Source organism: Saccopteryx leptura, chromosome 2, assembly GCF_036850995.1.
Source record: "Saccopteryx leptura isolate mSacLep1 chromosome 2, mSacLep1_pri_phased_curated, whole genome shotgun sequence".
NCBI lineage: Eukaryota > Metazoa > Chordata > Mammalia > Chiroptera > Emballonuridae > Saccopteryx > Saccopteryx leptura.
This window is the reverse complement of record NC_089504.1, coordinates 127861646-127880942: the sequence shown is the minus strand read 5'-3', so window position 1 is coordinate 127880942 and position 19297 is coordinate 127861646. Positions and strand designations below refer to the sequence as shown.

General features: G+C 39.1%; 1 protein-coding gene across 2 annotated transcripts in view; it reads right to left on the bottom strand.

Annotated features, from left to right (window-relative positions):
- Positions 1–369: 369 nt before the first annotated feature.
- The window catches only part of GLIPR1L2 (GLIPR1 like 2), a 62817-nt gene continuing 43889 nt past the window's right edge, over positions 370–19297 (bottom strand). The window contains exons 4-6 of one of the 2 annotated variants that reach the window (XM_066365761.1): positions 18458–18543; positions 2324–2350; positions 370–2241 (exon numbers count right to left, since the gene is read on the bottom strand). In XM_066365761.1, coding sequence (XP_066221858.1) covers positions 1859–2241; positions 2324–2350; positions 18458–18543 — 496 coding nt within the window. In that variant the 3' untranslated portion in view covers positions 370–1858. Of the gene's footprint in view, positions 2242–2323; positions 2351–18416; positions 18544–19297 lie in introns of both variants that reach the window. The other variant, XM_066365762.1, reaches the window with a different exon arrangement.

Here is a 19297-nt window from a genome sequence, read left to right as displayed (position 1 = left end):
TTGAGTATGAAATAATTTTGTGAAAGCCTTTTAGAAGCTATAAATGTTATACAAATGTAAAATAATAAAATATCATTGTGGATAATGATATTTTCTCTATATTATATTATATTATATTATATTATATTATATTATATTATATTATATTATATTATATTATAATTTCTCAGCCCTTTTCTCTATATTATATTTCTTAGGAGTCTGGGAAAAAAAGAGGCTGACTTTATAGAAAAAAAATATATATATATATATCAGAGCTCTTGAAAATCAACAAGGCAAATAAAATCAAAGAAAAACCAGCCCTGGCCAGATAGCTTGGTTGGTTGGAGCATCGTCCTGAAGTGCAAAGGTTGCTGGTTCAACCCCCGGTCAGGGCACATACAGGAACAGATAGATGACCTAGTTTCTCTATTTCCTGTCTTCTCTCACTAAAATCAATAAATAAAAATTTTAAAAACCCAGAAACTAACAAGTCTGAGAGAATAAATAGTTCAAGGCTCCCCTCACCTCCATAATTCTTATCTTACCCCATTTAAGTACAGGCTTTTAAAAAATTATTATTATTTTTTAGGTGAGAGGAGGGGAGATAGTGAGGCAAATTCTGTATGCACCCTGATCAGGATCTATCTGGCAACACCATCTAGGGCCGATGCTTGACTACCAAGCTATTTTTAGCATCAGAGACTGAAGTGATAGGACCAACCTAACTATCCTCAGCTCCCAGGGCCATGCTCAAACTAATAGAGCCACTGGCTATGGGAAGGGAAGTGAGAGAGAAGTGGAAAGGGGGAGAAGCAGATGGACACGTCTCCTGTGTGCCCTGACTGGGAATCAATCCCGGATGTCCATATGCTGGGCCCAGGTTCTATCCACTGAGCCACCGGACAGGGCCACAGTCTTTTAATATATAAAGTTAATAAACATAGAGTTTATATCATTTGATGTATTTTTCTAGGTTAGGTATTTTACTCTGTTTGTTTATTAGTATTACACTGGTAAGTAGTTAGTTTATATTATTTATTTATGCATGTTAACTATACTTTTTGAATAATTACAAGTAAATAATTTTTTTTTAAAGTTTATCACCTAAATTCAAAAGTAGTCAGATTGCTCAATCACAACTAAGTAAACACTTGACATTTATTAGCCTTTGGTGGCAACAAATTATATAGCCTGGTAAAGAATTACAACATGGCTTTGATGAAATATTGAACATAAAGTAGAAATAACAAATTTGTCTCTTAATAGCATATACAAAGTACCACTTAAACTATTCTAAACATATACTAATACACAAATACATAAGGATATTTGGTGCCTTGATATCACATGGAAAATATAACCACTATTACGATCACCATTACTAATAACAACTGTGATAGTAATGATTAAAAACAACAAAACCAAGTTATTAAATGGTTGTCCTGAACTTCGAATGGTTCTAAGCACTGTGAGGTGTTATTTTAATGCTCGAGAAATTTATTAACCTACTTTTAAAATATTTAAAACACAGAGAAAAAAACATTTAGAAAATGGAAATTTTCTCCTTTATCAGGGTAACATAGCAAAATCTTAAGATTAATTAGACTGTTAAGTCTTTTTTGTATTTCTATTATCACATCTTTACCTGTTCTTAGTGTTCAAGAGCTTGCCTTATAATATTTACTATAAAATGCATCTTTTTTGCTTGTTTTTCAAATTTAAATTTGTTGAATAAATGTGGAAGAGAAGGGAATAAAATGTATTGCAATAGTGGTTTGTACATATTCTTTCTTGTTAAAGCTCAATATATATATTTTTTAATTTGATACTTTTTTTGTATCATACTTTTGTCCTGTCGTGGTGGTATATCTTACCCTTAGTCTTTATCATCCTCATCCTCATCTTCATCCTCATCCTTATCCTCATCCTCATCCTCATCCTCATCCTCTTCCTCATCTTTTTCCTCATCTTCATCCTCATCTTGATCCTTATCTTCATCCTCATCTTTATCCTTATCTTCATCCTCATTTTCATCCTCATCCTCTTCTTTCTCTTTTTCTTCCTCCTCCACTTCTGTTGCCTCAGGGGTAAATAGCATCTCTTCTTCCAGTAATATATTTGGAAAATGAGACTGTATTATCAAAACAATTGTGGCACATAGTATTAAAGTTAGTGCTCTCAAAATGAAAACAAATATGCAAAGAGTATCACACACAAGTGGCCGGGGCACTTCCCATTTTGGATACCAGAATCGATAATCTGCAAATAAAGAAGGAATTGAAAACTGGATTTCACATAAAGCAGTTAAATTGTTCAAGAAAGAAAGGACAACAATACATACATGTGATTTGGTCACGATCTGCATTACCTAGAAAGGAAAAGAAAGTCTATAAAGAATTATAATTTTTTTTCCTCTAGAATATAAGATAATTTTCCCAACAAAATTGACATCATTTTCCTGGCTTTTAGGCATCAAGCTATTATCTTTGTTTTTTCCCCTCCAACCCGCAGACAGTTACAAAGTCCATTATACTCTCTTTTAGTGAAAGTGAGTCTGGTTGGTAGACAGAGCATGAAAGTGCAGGCCTGAGGAGATGTGAATTCTAGTACTAATTCTGTCTCTAAATCATCATGTCACCTTATATAAATCACTTCACATTTGCCTTCTAAGATTGTTCCAGTTTCAGCACTCTAAGATTTTATAACACCTCTTACTTATTTCTTTTTTTTAATTTAGAAAATTAAATTGAATGGGGTGACATTGGTCAATAAGAGTACATAGGTTTCATGTAAACATTTGAACTGTTGATTGTATTTTATACTCAATCACCCAAAGTCAAGTCATTTTCTGTCACCATATATTTGTCCCTCTGACAACTCATATTATTATCTCTTTTTTTCTCCCCTGATTATTCCAAATTAGTCTTCTGAATCTACTCACTTTCCTCATTTAACCCTTATTTTCAGGAGCTTTCAGTTGCTCTTCATTTCCTATGTGGCCTAGTATTCATTATTTTTGCTATCCAGCCCAACACTATTAAAATACTTTTTAGAAAATAATTTTTCATTCCTCTTCTCACCTGGACAGAGGAGATCAGATAACCTCTCCTGAATCCACTTGGAAGGAGAGTGGGAGGATAAATGAATCCTCACATAGGAAGAGCCCAGTGGCAACCCCGGGCTTGGTCTTACAGTGATAAAACCCTTGAGGAAAATTTAGAGATCAGTCTTTGGGCACCTTAGAGATAAACTGATATTTTGTTAAATCTTTGAGGTTATTTTAGTCTTTTGTGCTTGGTCATATTTGTTACTATGTTTTATGTAATGATCTTTATTTTAGAGCTCCTTTAAAAAAATCTTTGCCATATAGTCTCTATATTTTCTCTCCTTCATTCTGTTTGTATATCTATTGATGACTCAGAATAAGCAATGATGTAATTAGTACACTTCTTTTTTTGCATCTTCCTTCACTTATCATCATTAATTTTTAAAAAATATTTTATTTATTCATTTTAGAGAGGAGAGAGAGACAGAGAGAGAAGGGAGAGAGAAGGGTGAAAGAACAGGAATCATCAAGTCACATATGTGCTTTATTTATTTATTTTTATGGAACAATAAAAGGCTTTATTGAGTACAGAGCGCTTCCCGCCCAATGAGGTTCCCTGGCCCCGAGGAAAGATGGAGGCCAGGAAAGTCGCCACCCCATATGTGCTTTAAATAGGCAAGCTCATTTTTAAAAAAGTTTTTTTTTTAATATTTATTTTATTAATTTTAGAGGGAGGAAGGGAGAGAGAGACAGACAGGAATATCTGTCCTTGCATGTGCCCTGACTGGGAATCAAACCAGCAACCTTTGTGCTTTGGGACAATGCTCCAACCGACCAAGCTATCTGGCCAGGGCAAACCTGCGGTTTTGAACTGACGACCTCAGTGTTCCAGGCTGACACTCCATGCACTGCACCACCAGAGGTCAGGCTCTCATTATTGATGACTTTCTTTTACTTTTGCACTTGATTAAACATATTTATTCATTTTAGAGAGGAGAGAGAGAGAGAGAGAGAGAGAGAGAGAGAGAGAGGGTAGGGACATATGTGCCTTGACTGGGAAAGCCCAGGATTTCGAACTTGCAACATCAGCATTCCAGGTCAATGCTTTATCCACTGCGCCACCACAGGTTAGACTGATTAAATATTTAAACCCATTTAAACATTTCTCTCTTGTTTTCTTTATCAGCTTTAAATAATCTTTTGGCTTCAGGCTCTAAAAGATAAGGAAATTCAATATTTTACCTTTCTCTTCTCCCAAGTTTTATTAATTACATCACTTGTATATTGCCAAAATTTATTATATTTTGTTTTGGAATTATAAGCTTCAGATTTGTCTTAATCTTCTTCTATCAATAAAGATTCAATGCTTATGAACAGTTCTTTCAGGGCAGTTTTTTGCTTTTCCATTTATCATTTTGGTGAAAGTCATTCTTTAGGATTTTATGAGGAAATATTCATGAGAACTATATATCACAAGTTACTGCATGTCCCCATATGTGTCTATTTGCTTAAACTTAAATAAGAAATGATGACATGCTGCCACTTATGACAACATGGGTGGATCTTGAGATCATTATGCCAAGTGAAATAAGTAAATCAAAAAAATTTAAGAACTGTATGATTTCACACATAGGTGGAATATAGAAATGAGACTCATAGAACATAGATAAAAGTGAAGTGATTACCAGGAAGATACGTGGGGCAGAGGGAAGTAAAGAGGGACAAATATAAAGTGACAGAAAATGATTTGACTGGATGATGGACACACAATGCAATCAATAGTTCAAATATTTATCTGAAACTATGTACTATGTACTTTTATTAATCAATGCCATCCCATTAAATATAATTTATTTTTAATTTTATTTATTATTATTATTTTAAGTGAGAGAGAGAGAGAGAGAAAGGAGAGAGAGAGGGATAGACCGGGACATACAGGAAGGGAGAGAGATGAGAAGCATCAATTTATAGTTGCAGCACCTTAGTTGCATTGATTGCTTTCTTCTCATATGTGCCTTGATCGGGGGGCTCCAGCTGAGCCAGTGACACCTTGCTCAAGCCAGTGGCCTTGGGTTTCAAGCCAGTGACCTTTGGGCTCAAGCCAGTGACCATAGGGTCATGTCTATGATCCCACGCTCAAGCCAGCGATCCCATACAGATGCCAGAGGAGGCCACGCTCAAGCTGGTGACCTCAGGGTTTTGAACCTGGGTCCTCAACAACCAGGCCAATGCTTTATCCATTGTGCCACTGCTTGGTCAGGCTAAACTTAATTTCTAAATTAAAAAAATAGTAGGTTTGGGTGTATATAAATTCTTGGTTGACACTTCTTGTATTAAGGACAATATAGGCATCATTCTACTGTCTTTTAGCATTGACAGTTATTGTAGAGAAGTCTGAAACCAGCTTGAATTTTCCCCCTTTACTCATAGAACAGTACTTAGTTTCTGGTTTCAGCTCTATAATATAGAATCAACTTTCTACTAGTTTGGTAGTAATGGTGTTGGCAATTGGCAATCTTGCATAAAGGACTAGCATTCATGTCATCAGAGTCTCAGAAAGAGAAGAGACAGTAGTGCTGAAAAGTACATATATAAAGAAAATATTGAGCCTGACTAGGTGGTGGAGCAGTGGATAAAGCATCAGTCTGGAACACTGAGAATCCAGGTTCAGAACCCCAAGGTCGCCCGCTTGAGCGTGGGCTCACCAGCTTGAGCACAGGGTTGCTGGCTTGAGCGTGGGATCATAGACATGATCCCATGGTCACTGGCTTGAGCCCAAAAGTTGCTGGCTTGAGCAAGGGGTCACTGATTTAGCTGGAGCCCCCCGGTTAAGGCACATATGAGAAAGCAATAAATGAACAACTAAGGTGCCACAACTATGAGTTGATGCTTCTCATCTCTCTCCCTTTCCATCTGCCTCTACCTTTCTCTTTCTCTCTTGCTAAAAAATAAATAAATAAAATGAAAAAGATATTCATCTACCTAACCATAATACAGCTATGAAAATCAGGAAATTAACATTGTTACATTACTGACATTTAACGTTTAGATCTCATTCATTTTCTTCTTAATTATGCTAACAGTGTCCCTTATAGCAAAAGCATCATGTTCAGAATTATGCATTTAGTTTTCATGTCTTTTATTCTCTTCAGTCTGGGACAATTCTTCACCCTTTATTTGACATTCATAATCTTAACAGTTTTATGGGTAATAAGCCAGTTTTTTGTAGACAAATCCTCAATTTATTTTTTATTTATTTATTGTTAAAGATTTTTATTTATTGATTTTACCAAAAAGAGAGAGAGAAAGAAAAAGAAACAGGAAGCATCAACTTATAACTCCTTCTCCTATGTACCTCGGCTGGGCAAGCCTGAGGCCTCAAACCAGTGACCTCAGCATTCTAGGTCAATGCTTTATCCACTGTGCCATCACAGGTCAGGGTACAAATCCTCAATTTTTGCAGTTTGGACTTATCAGATGCTTCTTTGTGATTAGATTAGGTGATGCATATTTGGCAGAAACACCACAGAAGTGATGCTGTGCTCTTCTCATTGCATCCTCTCAGGTGGCATCTAGTTTTGAAATATTCTCTCTATTGATGATGTCAATGTTCACTCTGATCACTTTATTAGGGTGGGTTCCGCCAGGCTTCTCCTTTGTGGAGTTACTCTGTTCCCTTAGTAATTTTTTTTTTAATTTCTATTTATTGATTTCAGTGAGACAGGAAGGGGGAGAAAGGAGAGAGAGAGAGAGATAGAGAGAGAGAGACAAGAACTCAAGCTGTTCCTGTCTGTGCCTTGATTGGGATCAAACTGGCAACCTCCATGCATTGGGACAATGATTTAACAAAATGAGTTATCTGGCAGGGCCTTAATAATTCAGTATTTTTATGGAGACTTACTTTGGAACTATGTAATTACACTGTTTCTCACCAAACTTCAATTTATTCATTTATTAATTTATATCAGTATAAATCATAGTTTTTCCTGTTTATAATTGATTATTATAATTGAGTTATAATTGATTATTATTATTACTATTTCTATGCTTAAATTGTCCTTTATTTGACCAGTGAGAACCCTTTAAGATGTTTTCTGTGTCCTTTTTGTTACTTGTTTCCGTCACTGTTGGAGCACTTTGTTGCTTTCAGATATAAAAAGACATTCTGGGGAGACAAGATGGCGATGGAGTAGGCAAACATAACAACTTCCACCTTCCAGAACCAAAGTGGATTACAAACTAATTTTAAGAACCATTATCTGGAAAAACCAACTTTGGACTAAACTAAGAGGATTTTTTAACCAAGGAACATTGAAGACGTCACACTGAGACTGCTAGGAAAAACGGAAACATGGAGAGGGCTGCCCAGCTCCCCAGAGCGAACAGCAGCCGGGAGAGACTCGCGTGGCAGGAAGTGAGTTTGGCAGAGAGGGGAAGGTCTTAAGTCCCAGGAACAAAGCCCCAGTCTGCAGCCCCAGAGCCTAGAAGAGGCGTATGGACAGTATTTAGCTGGAAACAAGTAAGGATACTGCTTGTAAGAAAGATACTGATTTCTCAGACCCAGGATTCTTTTTTTTTTATTTTTATTAATTTTAAGGGGGTGACATTGATAAATCAGGGTACATATGACCAGAGAAAACATCTCTAGGTTATTTTGACATCTGATTATGCTGCATTCCCATCACCCAAAGTCCAATTGTCTTCCGTCACCTTCTAACTGGTTTTCTTTGTGCCCCTCCCCTCCCTCAACCCCCTCCCTCTCCTCCCCCCCTCCCCATAACCCCCACACTCTTGTCCATGTCTCTGAGTCTCATTTTTATGTCCCACTTATGTATGGAATCATATAGTTCTTAGTTTTTTCTGATTTACTTATTTCGCTCAGTATAATGTTATCAAGGTCCATCCATGTTGTTGTAAAGGATCCGATGTCATCATTTCTTATGGCTGAGTAGTATTTCATAGTATATATGTACCAAAGCTTTTTAATCCACTCATACTCTGATGGACACTTGGGCTGTTTCCAGATCTTTGCTATTGTGAACAATGCTGCCATAAACATGGGGGTGCATTTCTTCTTTTCAAACTGTGCTTTGGTGTTCTTGGGGTATATTCCTAAAAGTGGTATAGCTGGGTCAAAAGGCAGTCCAATTTTTAATTTCTTGAATCTCCATACTGTTTTCCACAGTGGCTGCATCAGTCTGCATTCCCACCAGCAGTGCAGCAGGGTTCCCTTTTCTCCACATCCTTGCCAGCACTTATTCTGTGTTGTTTTGTTGATGAGTGCCATTCTGACTGGTGTGAGGTGATATCTCATTGTGGTTTTAATTTGCATTTCTCTAATGATTAGTGATGTTGTGCATTTTTTCATATGCCTATTAGCTATCTGTATGTCCCAGGATTCTTCTTAAAAGGACCGTGCAGAAAACCTCTCTCACAACCACTCACCTGGGGCTCCAGGGGACAGGGAGAGAGGAGAGGACTGGTGTAGCAGGAAGAAAGTGTAATCTAGGAGGCACAGGGAGAAACATTTTCAGAGACAGCCACCCTAACCTCTGGGATGACTCATTCCCCAAATCTGAAGTGAATATTTCCCCTGGAAATAGCAATACCAGCAAAGGGAAGCAGGACACTAGCCAAACAAGCTCTTCCATGGCACTCAGAGCAGAGTCGCTTAGAAGGAGGGAGCTTTTGGGACTACAGTAGTGAGGGTTAGGGTCTGAGCTGCAGCGTCCCCACCCACATGGCTGAGGGCTCGCGCAAGGGCCAGTGGCAGCAGGACGCTGAAGCACAATTCTGTTGGCAAGGGCAGAAGCTGGCTAGCCACCACTGAGGCCCAGGTGTGAGCTCAGTCTTGTCAGCTGGGGATGAGGAGATGTGCAAAAGTGGTCAAGCCCAGCTGCAGGCTGCCTGCAATCCAGCCTGCAGGGGAAGGGCAGGAGCCCCAGAAGGGGCAGAGACCTTCAGCAAGGATGCATGAGCACAGCCCTGCCCCGCCCGTGGAACCGAGGCCTGTGGCCTGACTTGGGAGCTGGCTCCTCCCACAAGGGTGGAGCCAAAAGCTCAAAACAGGCGGGGTCCCGCTACTGAGCATGGGCACAGTCCTGCCTGGCCTGTGGAGCCAAGGCTTGCAGCCATACCACGAGCAGGCTCCTCCTGCAAGGGCAGGGCAAAAGCCGGGAATCAGGTGGAGACCTGCAGCTGAGCAAAGGTGCTCACCCCTGCCCTCAGGGATGAGCATAACACCACCCACGGGGGTGAGGCGAAGGCCAAGACCACTGAGGCTTCTACATCTGAGCATGTGATCACAGCCACTTCCATGAAGGAGAGGCAGAGACCACAGCAACAGCCCCAGTGGGCAGGCACTAGCAATGCCCATACCTGAATGCCCTAGGCAGCAGCAGCAGAGGGGGTGGGAGGCCTGTAGACAGACCACACCTAGGGAACACAGAGGCCACACCCAGTGAACTCCAGTGGCCAAAACCTTCTTTCACACAGACAAAATGAGAAGGTAGAGAAATGCAACACAAATGAATCAAGAGAAATCCCCAGAAAAGGACCTGAATGAATCAGATATAACCAAATTACCAGGTGCAGAGTTTAAAATAACGATTGTTAGGATGCTCAAAGATCTTAGAACAACAATAGATGCTCATTACGAACACCTAAATAAAGAGATAGCAAATATAAAAAAGGACACTGAAATAATAAAAAAGAATCAGTCAGAAATGACAAATACAATATCAGAAATGAAGAACACAATGGAAGGAATTAAAAGCAGGATGGATGAAGCTGAGAATCAAATCAGTGAGTTAAAGGACAAGATAAATAAAGGCATGGAAGCAGAGCAGAAAAAAGGAAAAGAGACTCAAAAAGTCTGAGGAAACTCTAAGAGAGCTCTGTGACAACATAAAGAGAAATAACATCCGCATCATAGAGGTTCCTGAAGAAGAAGAGAAAGAACAAGGGATAGAGACTTTGTTTAATCATATCATAGCTGAAAACTTCCCTCAATTAAGGCAGGAAACATCTCACAAATTCAAGAAGCACAGAGAACTCCATTAAAGAGAAACCCAAAGAAGTCTACACCAACATACATCATAATTAAAATACCAACATACATCATAATTAAGTGATAAGGAGAAAATATTAAAAGCTGCTAGAGAAAAAAAGACTATCACCTACAAAAGAACCCCCAAAAGGATGACTTCAGACTTCTCAACAGAAACACTTGAGGCCAGAAGGGAATGTCAAAAAATATTCAAAGTAGGCCCTGGCCAGTTGGCTCAGTGGTAGAGCGTCGGCCTGGTATGCAGGAGTCCTGGGTTGGATTTCCTGCCAGGGCACACAGGAGAAGTGCCCATCTGTCTCTCCTCCACCCCTCCCCCTCTCCTTCCTCTCTGTCTCTCTATTCCCTTCCCACAGCCAAGGCTCCATTGGAGCAAAGTTGGCCCGGGCGCTGAGGATGGCTCCAGGGCCTCTGCCTCAGGCGCTAGAATAGCCCTGGTTGCAACAGAGCAATGCCCCAGATGGGCAGAGCATTGCCTCCTGGTGGGCATGCCGGGTAGATCTGGTCAGGTGCATGCGGGAGTCTCTCTGACTGCCTCTCCATTTCCAACTTCAGAAAAATACAAAAAAAAAAAATTCAAAGTAATGCAGAACAAGAGCCTACAACCAAGACTACTTTATCAAGCAAGGCTATTGTTTAAAATTGAAGGAGAAATAAAAACCTTTCCAGACAAAAAAAACTCAAGGAATTCACTACAACCAAACCAAGGCTGCAAGAAATGCTAAGGGGCTTGTTGTAAACAGATCAAAGGAGAAAAAGAATATAGCAAAAGAGAAATACAGTTTTAAAGAATAAAATGGCAATAAACAACTACATATCAATAATAACCTTAAATGTAAATGGATTAATTGATCCGATCAAAAGACATAGAGTAGTGGCGTGAATAAGAAAACAGGACCCAGATATATGCTGTCTACAAGAGACACACCTTAAAACAAAAGATGCACATAGACTGAAAATAAAAGGATGGAAAAAAATATTTCATGCAAATTGAAATGAAAAAAAAGCTGGAGTAGCAATACTTATATCTGACAAAATGGACTTTAAAACAAATACTATAGTAAGAGATAAAGAAGGTCTCTACATAATGATAAAGGGAGCAGCAATCCAACAGGATGATATAACAATTATAAATATCTATGCACCTAATATAGGAGCACCTAAATATACAAAGGAGACTTTGAAGGATTTAAAGGGCGAGATCAACAGCAATAGTATAATAGTAGGGGATTTCAATACCCCACTAACATCACTAGATAGATCCTCAAGAAAGAAAATTAACAAAGAAATAGCAGACTTAAAGGACATACTAGATCAACTCGATTTAATAGATATCTTCAGAACCTTTCATCCTAAAGCAGCAGAATATACATTCTTTACAAGTGCTCATGGTACATTTTCTAAGATAGACCACATGTTAGGGCACAAAAGCGGTCTCAACAAATTTAAGAAGACTGAAATCATATCGAGCACTTTCTCTGATCACAATGGCATGAAACTAGAAAGCAACCACAACAGAAAAACTGAAAAATACTCAAACACTTGGAAACTAAACAGCATGTTATTAAATAATGAATGGGTTAACAATGAGATCAAAGAAGAAATTAAAAAATTCCTAGAAATGAATGATAATGAGTATACATCAACTCAAAGTTTATGGGACACAGCAAAAGCAGTCCTGAGAGGGACGTTCATAGCATTACAGGCATAACTCAAGAAGCTAGAAAAGCTCAAATAAACAACTTGACCCTGCATCTAAAAGAACTAGAAAAAGAACAGCAAGTAAAGCCCAGAGCTAGTAGAAGGAAGGAAATAATAAAGATCAGAGCAGAAATAAATGACATAGAGGCTAAAGAAACAATGCAGAGGATCAATGAAACCAGAAGCTGGTTCTTTGAAAAGGTAAACAAGATTGATGGATGAACCTTTAACCAGACTCACCAAGAAAAAAAGAGAGAGGACTCAAATAAATAAAATTAGAAATGAGAATGGAGAAATAACAACTGACACAACAGATATATAAAATATTGTAAGAAAATACTATGGAATACTACTCAGCCATAAGAAACGATGACATCAGATCATTTACAGCAAAATGGTGGGATCTTGATAACATTATAAGGAGTGAAATAAGTAAATCAGAAAAAAACAAGAACTACATGATTCCATACATTGGTGGAACATAAAAATGAGACTAAGAGACATGGACAAGAGTGTGGTGGTTACCAGGGGTGGGGGGAGGGAGGACAGGGGGAGAGTTAGGGGGAGGGGGAGGGGCACAGAGAACTAGATAGAGGGTGGCGAAGGACAATCTGACTTTGGGCGAGGGGTATGCAACATAATTTAATGACAAAATAACCTAGACATGTTTTCTTTGAATATATGTACCCTGATTTATTAATGTCATCCCATTACCATTAATAAAAATTTATTAAAAAAAAATACTATGAAGAACTGTACGCCAAAAAACTAGACAACCTAGATGAAATGAACAAATTCCTTGAAACATATAATCTTCCAAAAATTAATCTGGAAGAATCAGAAAACCTAAACAGACTGATTACAACAAATGAGATTGAAACAGTTATCAAAAAACTCCCAAAAAACAAAAGTCCTGGGCTGGATGACTTCACAAGTGAATTCTACCAAATATTCAAAGAAGAACTAACTCCTATCCTTCTCAAGCTATTTCAAAAAATTCAAGAGGAAGGAAGACTTCCAAGCCCCTTTTATGAGGCGAGTATAATTCTGATTCCAAAACCAGGCAAAGACAACACAAAGAAAGAAAATTATAGGCCAATATCCCTGATGAATTTAGATTCTAAAATCTTCAACAAAATATTAGTAAATCGAATCCAGCATTATATGAAAAAAATCATATGCCATGATCAAGTGGGATTTATTCTGGGGAGGCAAGGCTGGTACAATATTTGCAAATCAATCAATGTGATTCATCACATAAACAAAAGGAAGCAGAAAAACCACATGATAATTTCAATAGATGCAGAAAAAGCATTTGATAAAATCCAGCACACATTCATGATCAAAACTCTCAGCAAAGTGAGAATACAGGGAACATACCTCAACATGATAAAGGCTATCTATGAAAAACCCACAGCCAACATCATACTCAATGGGAAAAAATTAAAAGCAATCCCCTTAAGATCAGGAACAAGGCAGGGGTGCCCCCTTTCACCACTCTTATTCAACATAGTTCTGGAAGTCCTAGCCACAGCAATCAGACAAGAAAAAGAAATAAAAGGCATCCAAATTGGAAAAGAAGTAAAACTATTATTATTTGCAGATGATATGATATTGTATATAGAAAACCCTAAAGTCTCAGTCAAAAAACTACTGGACCTGATAAATGAATTCAGCAAGGTGGCAGGATATAAAATTAATACTCAGAAATCAGAGGCATTTTTATACACTAACAATGAACTTTCAGAAAGAGAAATTAAGGAAGCAATCCCCTTCACCATTGCAACCAAAAAAATAAAGTACCTAGGAATAAATTTAACCAGGGAGATTAAAGACTTGTACTCAGAAAATTATAAAACATTGATAAAACAAATCAGGGAAGATACAAACAAGTGGAAGCATATACCGTGCTCATGGTTAGGAAGAATAAACATCATTAAAATGTCTATATTACCCAAAGCAATTTATAATAAGTTCAATGCAATACTGATTAAAATACCAATGACTTACTTCAAAGATATAGAACACATATTCCAAAAATTTATATGGAACCAAAAGAGAACGCAAATAGCCTCAGTAATCTTGAAAAGGAAGAATAAAATGGGAGGTATCACACTTCTGGATATCAAGTTATACTACAAGGCCATTGTACTCAAAACAGCTTGGTACTGGCATAAGACCAGGCATATAGATCAATGGAACAGAACTGAGAACCCAGAAATAAACCCACACTTTTATGGACAACTGATATTTGACAAAAGAGGTAAGGACATACATCGGAGTAAAGACAACCTCTTTAACAAATGGTGTTAGGAAAATTGGACAGCTACTTGCAAAAAAATGAAACTAGACAACCAACTTACACCATTCACAAAAATAAACTCAAAATGGATAAAAGACTTAAATGTAAGCCGTAAAACCATAAGCATCTTAGAAGAAAACATAGGCAGTAAGCTCTCCGACATCTCTCGGAGCAATATATTTGCCTATTTATCTCCACGGGCAAGTGAAATAAAAGACAGGATAAACAAATGGGACTATATCAAACTAAAAGCTTTTGCACAGCCAAAGACAATAAGAACAGAATAAAAAGACAAACTACACAATGAGAGAACATATTTGACAATACGTCTGATAAGGGGTTAATAACCAAAATTTATAACGAACTTGTAAAACTCAATACCCGGAAGACTAACAATCCAATCAAAAATGGGCAAAAGAAATGAGTAGACACTTCTCCAAAGAGGACATACAGATGGCCAATAGGCATATGAAAAAATGCTCAACATCACTAATGATTAGAGAAATGCAAATTAAAATCACAATGAGATATCACCTCACACCAGCCAGAATGGCGCTCATCAACAAAACAACACAGCCCTGGCCGGTTGGCTCAGCGGTAGAGCGTCGGCCTAGCGTGCGGAGGACCCGGGTTCGATTCCCGGCCAGGGCACACAGGAGAAGCGCCCATTTGCTTCTCCACCCCTCCGCCGCGCTTTCCTCTCTGTCTCTCTCTTCCCCTCCCGCAACCAAGGCTCCATTGGAGCAAAGATGGCCCGGGCGCTGGGGATGGCTCTGTGGCCTCTGCCCCAGGCGCTAGAGTGGCTCTGGTCGCAACATGGCGACGCCCAGGATGGGCAGAGCATCGCCCCCTGGTGGGCAGAGCGTCACCCCTGGTGGGTGTGCCGGGTGGATCCCGGTCGGGCGCATGCGGGAGTCTGTCTGACTGTCTCTCCCTGTTTCCAGCTTCAGAAAAAAAAAAAACAAAAAACAAAACAAAACAACACAGAATAAGTGCTGGCAAGGATGTGGAGAAAAGGGAACTCTCCTGCACTGCTGGTGGGAATGTAGACTGGTGCAGCCACTGTGGAAAACAGTATGGAGATTCCTCAAGAAATTAAAAATCGATCTGCCTTTTGACCCAGCTATACTACTTTTAGGAATATACCCCAAGAACACCATAGACCTGCTCCAAAAGGAGAAATGCACCCCCATGTTTGTGGCAGCATTGTTCACAATAGCAAAGATCTGGAAACAGCCCAAGTGTCCGTCAGTGGACGAGTGGATTAAAAAGCTTTGGTACATATACACTATGGAATACTACTCAGACATAAGAAATGATGACATCGGATCATTTACAACAACATGGATGGACCTTGATAACATTATACTGAGCGAAATAAGTAAATCAGAAAACACTACGAAGTATATGATTCCATACATAGGTGGGACATAAAAATGAGACTCAAAGACATGGACAAGAGTGTGGAGTTACAGGGTGGGGGGGAGGAGAGGGAGGGGTTTTGGGGAGGGAGGGGCAGAAAGAAAACCAGTTAGAAGGTGACGGAAGACAATTGGACTTTGGGTGATGGTAATGTAGCATAATCAAATGTCAAAATAACCTAGAGATGTTTTCTCTGAACATATGTACCCTGATTTATCAATCACCCCTTTAAATCAATTAAAAAAAAAAAGAGCGGCGCTTCCTGCCCCTCCCCCACACCTTTCTCTCTCTCTCTCTCTCATATCTAATATCAACAAATAAAAATCTTTTATAAAAAAAAAATGCATTCTGGGTTTATCTGATATTTCTCCTCCCCTAGCCCTGGAATCTAACCTTCCTCCAATGAGCTGTGGTTCCTTTCATTGCAGACAGTAATTTAGAATCTAATATCTGTGTGCTAGTTATTGTGTTCATTGCTTTTGAGAGTGGAGGCAGCCACTGCTTTAAGGCCACTTTGGAGCAAGGGGATATAGGTATGTACATATATAAATATTTACATCTAGTTTATTTATATTTATTGAAACACTTAAGTTCCAATACCTCTAATTCCAATTCATCACAAGATTTATGCTAATTTCCTTTACATATTTGTAATTCAGGCCCTGGCTGGTTGTCTTGTGGTAGAGTGTGAACCGTGGATGTCTGGGGTTTGATTCCTGGTCAGGGCACACAGGAGAAGTGCCCATCTGCTTCTCCACCCCTCCCCATCTTGCTTCTCTCTCTGTTCTCCTCCACTCTTGCAGCCATGACTCGGTTGGTGCTAGTTGGCCCAGGGTACTGAGGATGGCTCCCTAGCCTCTGCCTTAGGTGCTTTAAAAAAAAACAAACGGCTCCTGTTGCAACAGAGCAAGGGCCCCAGATGGGCAGAGCATTACCAGGTGATCCCGGTTGGGGTGCATGTGGGAGTCTGTCTCTACCTCCCTTCCTCTCATTAAATTAAAAAAAACAAAAAATCCACCAAAAAATATTTGTAATTCATTATCTGACTGTGAGAAAACCAGCTCCCATAACCCTCAATCTATTTACTTACTTGCTTAATCCCCAGGGCAGTGGTCCCCAACCTTTTCTGGGCCACGGACCGGTTTAATGTCAGAAAATATTTTCACGGACCAGCCTTTAGGGTGGGACGGATAAATGTATCATGTGACCGAGACAAGCAGCAAGAGTGAGTCTTAGATGGATGTAACAGAGGGAATCTGGGCATTTTTTAAAAATAAAACATCGTTCAGACTTAAATATAAATAAAACAGAAATAATGTAAGTTATTTATTCTTTCTCTGCGGACCGGGACCAAATGGCCCATGAATTGGTACCAGTCCATGACCTGGGGGTTGGGGACCACTGCCCTAGAGGGCTTCCAATCTCCCATCACTGCCTCTAGCACTCTCTCCCCTACCTGTGTGAACTCCTTATCCTGCTGGGGTGTTGACACACCACATCAGGCAGGAGGAGTTGCCAGATTTAACAAATAAAAATACAAATGCCTAGCTAAATTTGAATTTCAAAAAAAAAAACAATTTTAGGAGTAAATTTATACTAAAAGTATTTTTTATTTATCTGAAATTCAAATTTAGCTGGGCACCCTGTATTTAATCTGGCAACCTATAATCTGATCCTATGCTTGGGTCTTCTCCTACCCACTTCAAACTCTGAAACTGAACTTTGAACCTCTCTCCAATATGTGAGTTTGCTCCTTTTATCCCACTAGGGCTCCCACCCGTCTGATACCAGGCCACCTGCCCCATATTAAAGCCCTCCTCACTTAGTTAGGACCCTGACATCCCAAGTGAAGTTGTTCCTAAACGTGGATGCCTTTTTTTTACCTGCTTAGGTTTTAATACCTCTTGCCAGGCCATGCCTGGTAAATCTTTTCCTTCTGCTTGGGCTCCAACAACAGTGCCAGACCGTCCCTGCACAGATGCTTTCCTTACCTGTTCATTCTCTGCTACTTTACGCCAGGCTTCTCCCTCCCACCCCATGCTGCTGCTGTCCTCACCTTGCTGGGCTCAGAACACCACATACTGAGCCATCCTGCATGGACATTTCATCATGATCTGTCTCTGATATACGAAACCTAGCCTTATGCAGGGTCACCGATTCACTCAGGAGGGCCCTAACTTCCCATACAAGACCATCTCCCCATGCGGACACCAGCCTCATTCTGCTTAGGCTGTCTCCCCACACCCACTGCACTGTGCATAGATTCCTTGTCATCCGGCTTCGGCTCTAACATGTTACATTTTTAAATGGGATGTATTTTAAGGAATTAACAGTGAAACTCTTTCAGGTATAGCTATAAGTTCTCATTTCTTCTTTCAAACAATCTGGTAGGTTGTTAGGAGGAGGAACTGAGGTAAGAGAGGGCAGAAAAGGCTGTGCAGTTTAGAAAAATATAAAGCTGACATTGTTTCAGCTTTCCCTCAAAACTATACCATTCTTTTTTTGTGTGTGTGGCAGAGACAGAGAGAGAAGGATAGACAGACAGGAAGGGAGAGAGATGAAAAGCATCAGTTCTTCATTGTGGCACCTTACTTGTTCATTGATTGCTTTCTCATATGTGCCTTGACCGGGGGGCTACAGCAGACTGAGTGACCCCTTGCTCGAGCCAGCGACCTTGGGCTCAAGCTGGTGAGCCTTGCTCAAACCGGATGACCCTGCACTAAAGCCAGGAACCTTGGGGTTTTGAACCTGGGTACTCCACATCCCAGTCCGACGCTCTATCCATTGCGCCACCGCCTGGTCAGGCGATACTATACCATTTTGATCAAAGTAACAATATTAACATGACAATGAAAAACTAATGTTCAACACATCATTTTTCTTGTCATCTTATGCACTATGGATGCTTTTCATGTTAAAGTTATTTTCTTGGTCTTACTGCAGAGAAAATCTGTGCAACCGTCACGTTTGCCACATTGAGAACAAACTACTCCCTGTTTATAAGGCCTTCTCATCAGAGTTGCTCTGCAAAAAAGCAAAAAACATTTAGTTAGAAGAAATCTCACATTTTGAGGTATTTATGTAATTGTGGTTACTGATTTATCATTAGTTTATAAAGGTAATGTAGGAAAAAGAATTCAAGAAAGTACTTAAATTGCAGATGCAATCTCCCCCCCCATACCTGAAAAGTCTCTTCTGAAATGAATTCTTATGTTCTTGAAACAAAATATTGTAATTTAAATGAGTTTTACTTTTTATATAAGTTTTAAAAATTTATTGATTTTAGAGAGAGACACAGATAGAAGGAGAGAGAGAAACATCAATTTATTGTTCCACTTATTTATGCATTCATTCGTTGATTCTTTTATGTGCCCTGACTGGGGATTGAACCTGCAACTTTGGTGTAGCTGGATGATGTTCTCACTGACTGAGCTACCTGGTCAGGGCGAATATGACCAGGGCAAATATGAGTTTTAAAGCTTCTTTTGTCCTAGTTTGTAGCAGAGTTTTCCTTTAAAAATTGATGTTATGGAATGTTTTATAATTTCTTTCTGGTTGGCACAAATGTATAAAAAGTTCTTTAGAAAGGATATATTAATTTTCTGAAGAGTTTGAAAAATCCTTAAATTTTTATTGTCCCAAAGACCTAACTGCATGGATTACTTTGAGGTCTACATAAAAAATATATGTATATAAACAAGCAAATAAATTTAAATGGAATTTTACAAATTTGGTCAACCCATTGTATACAGCAGAGGGAAGAACTGAGAAATTATTA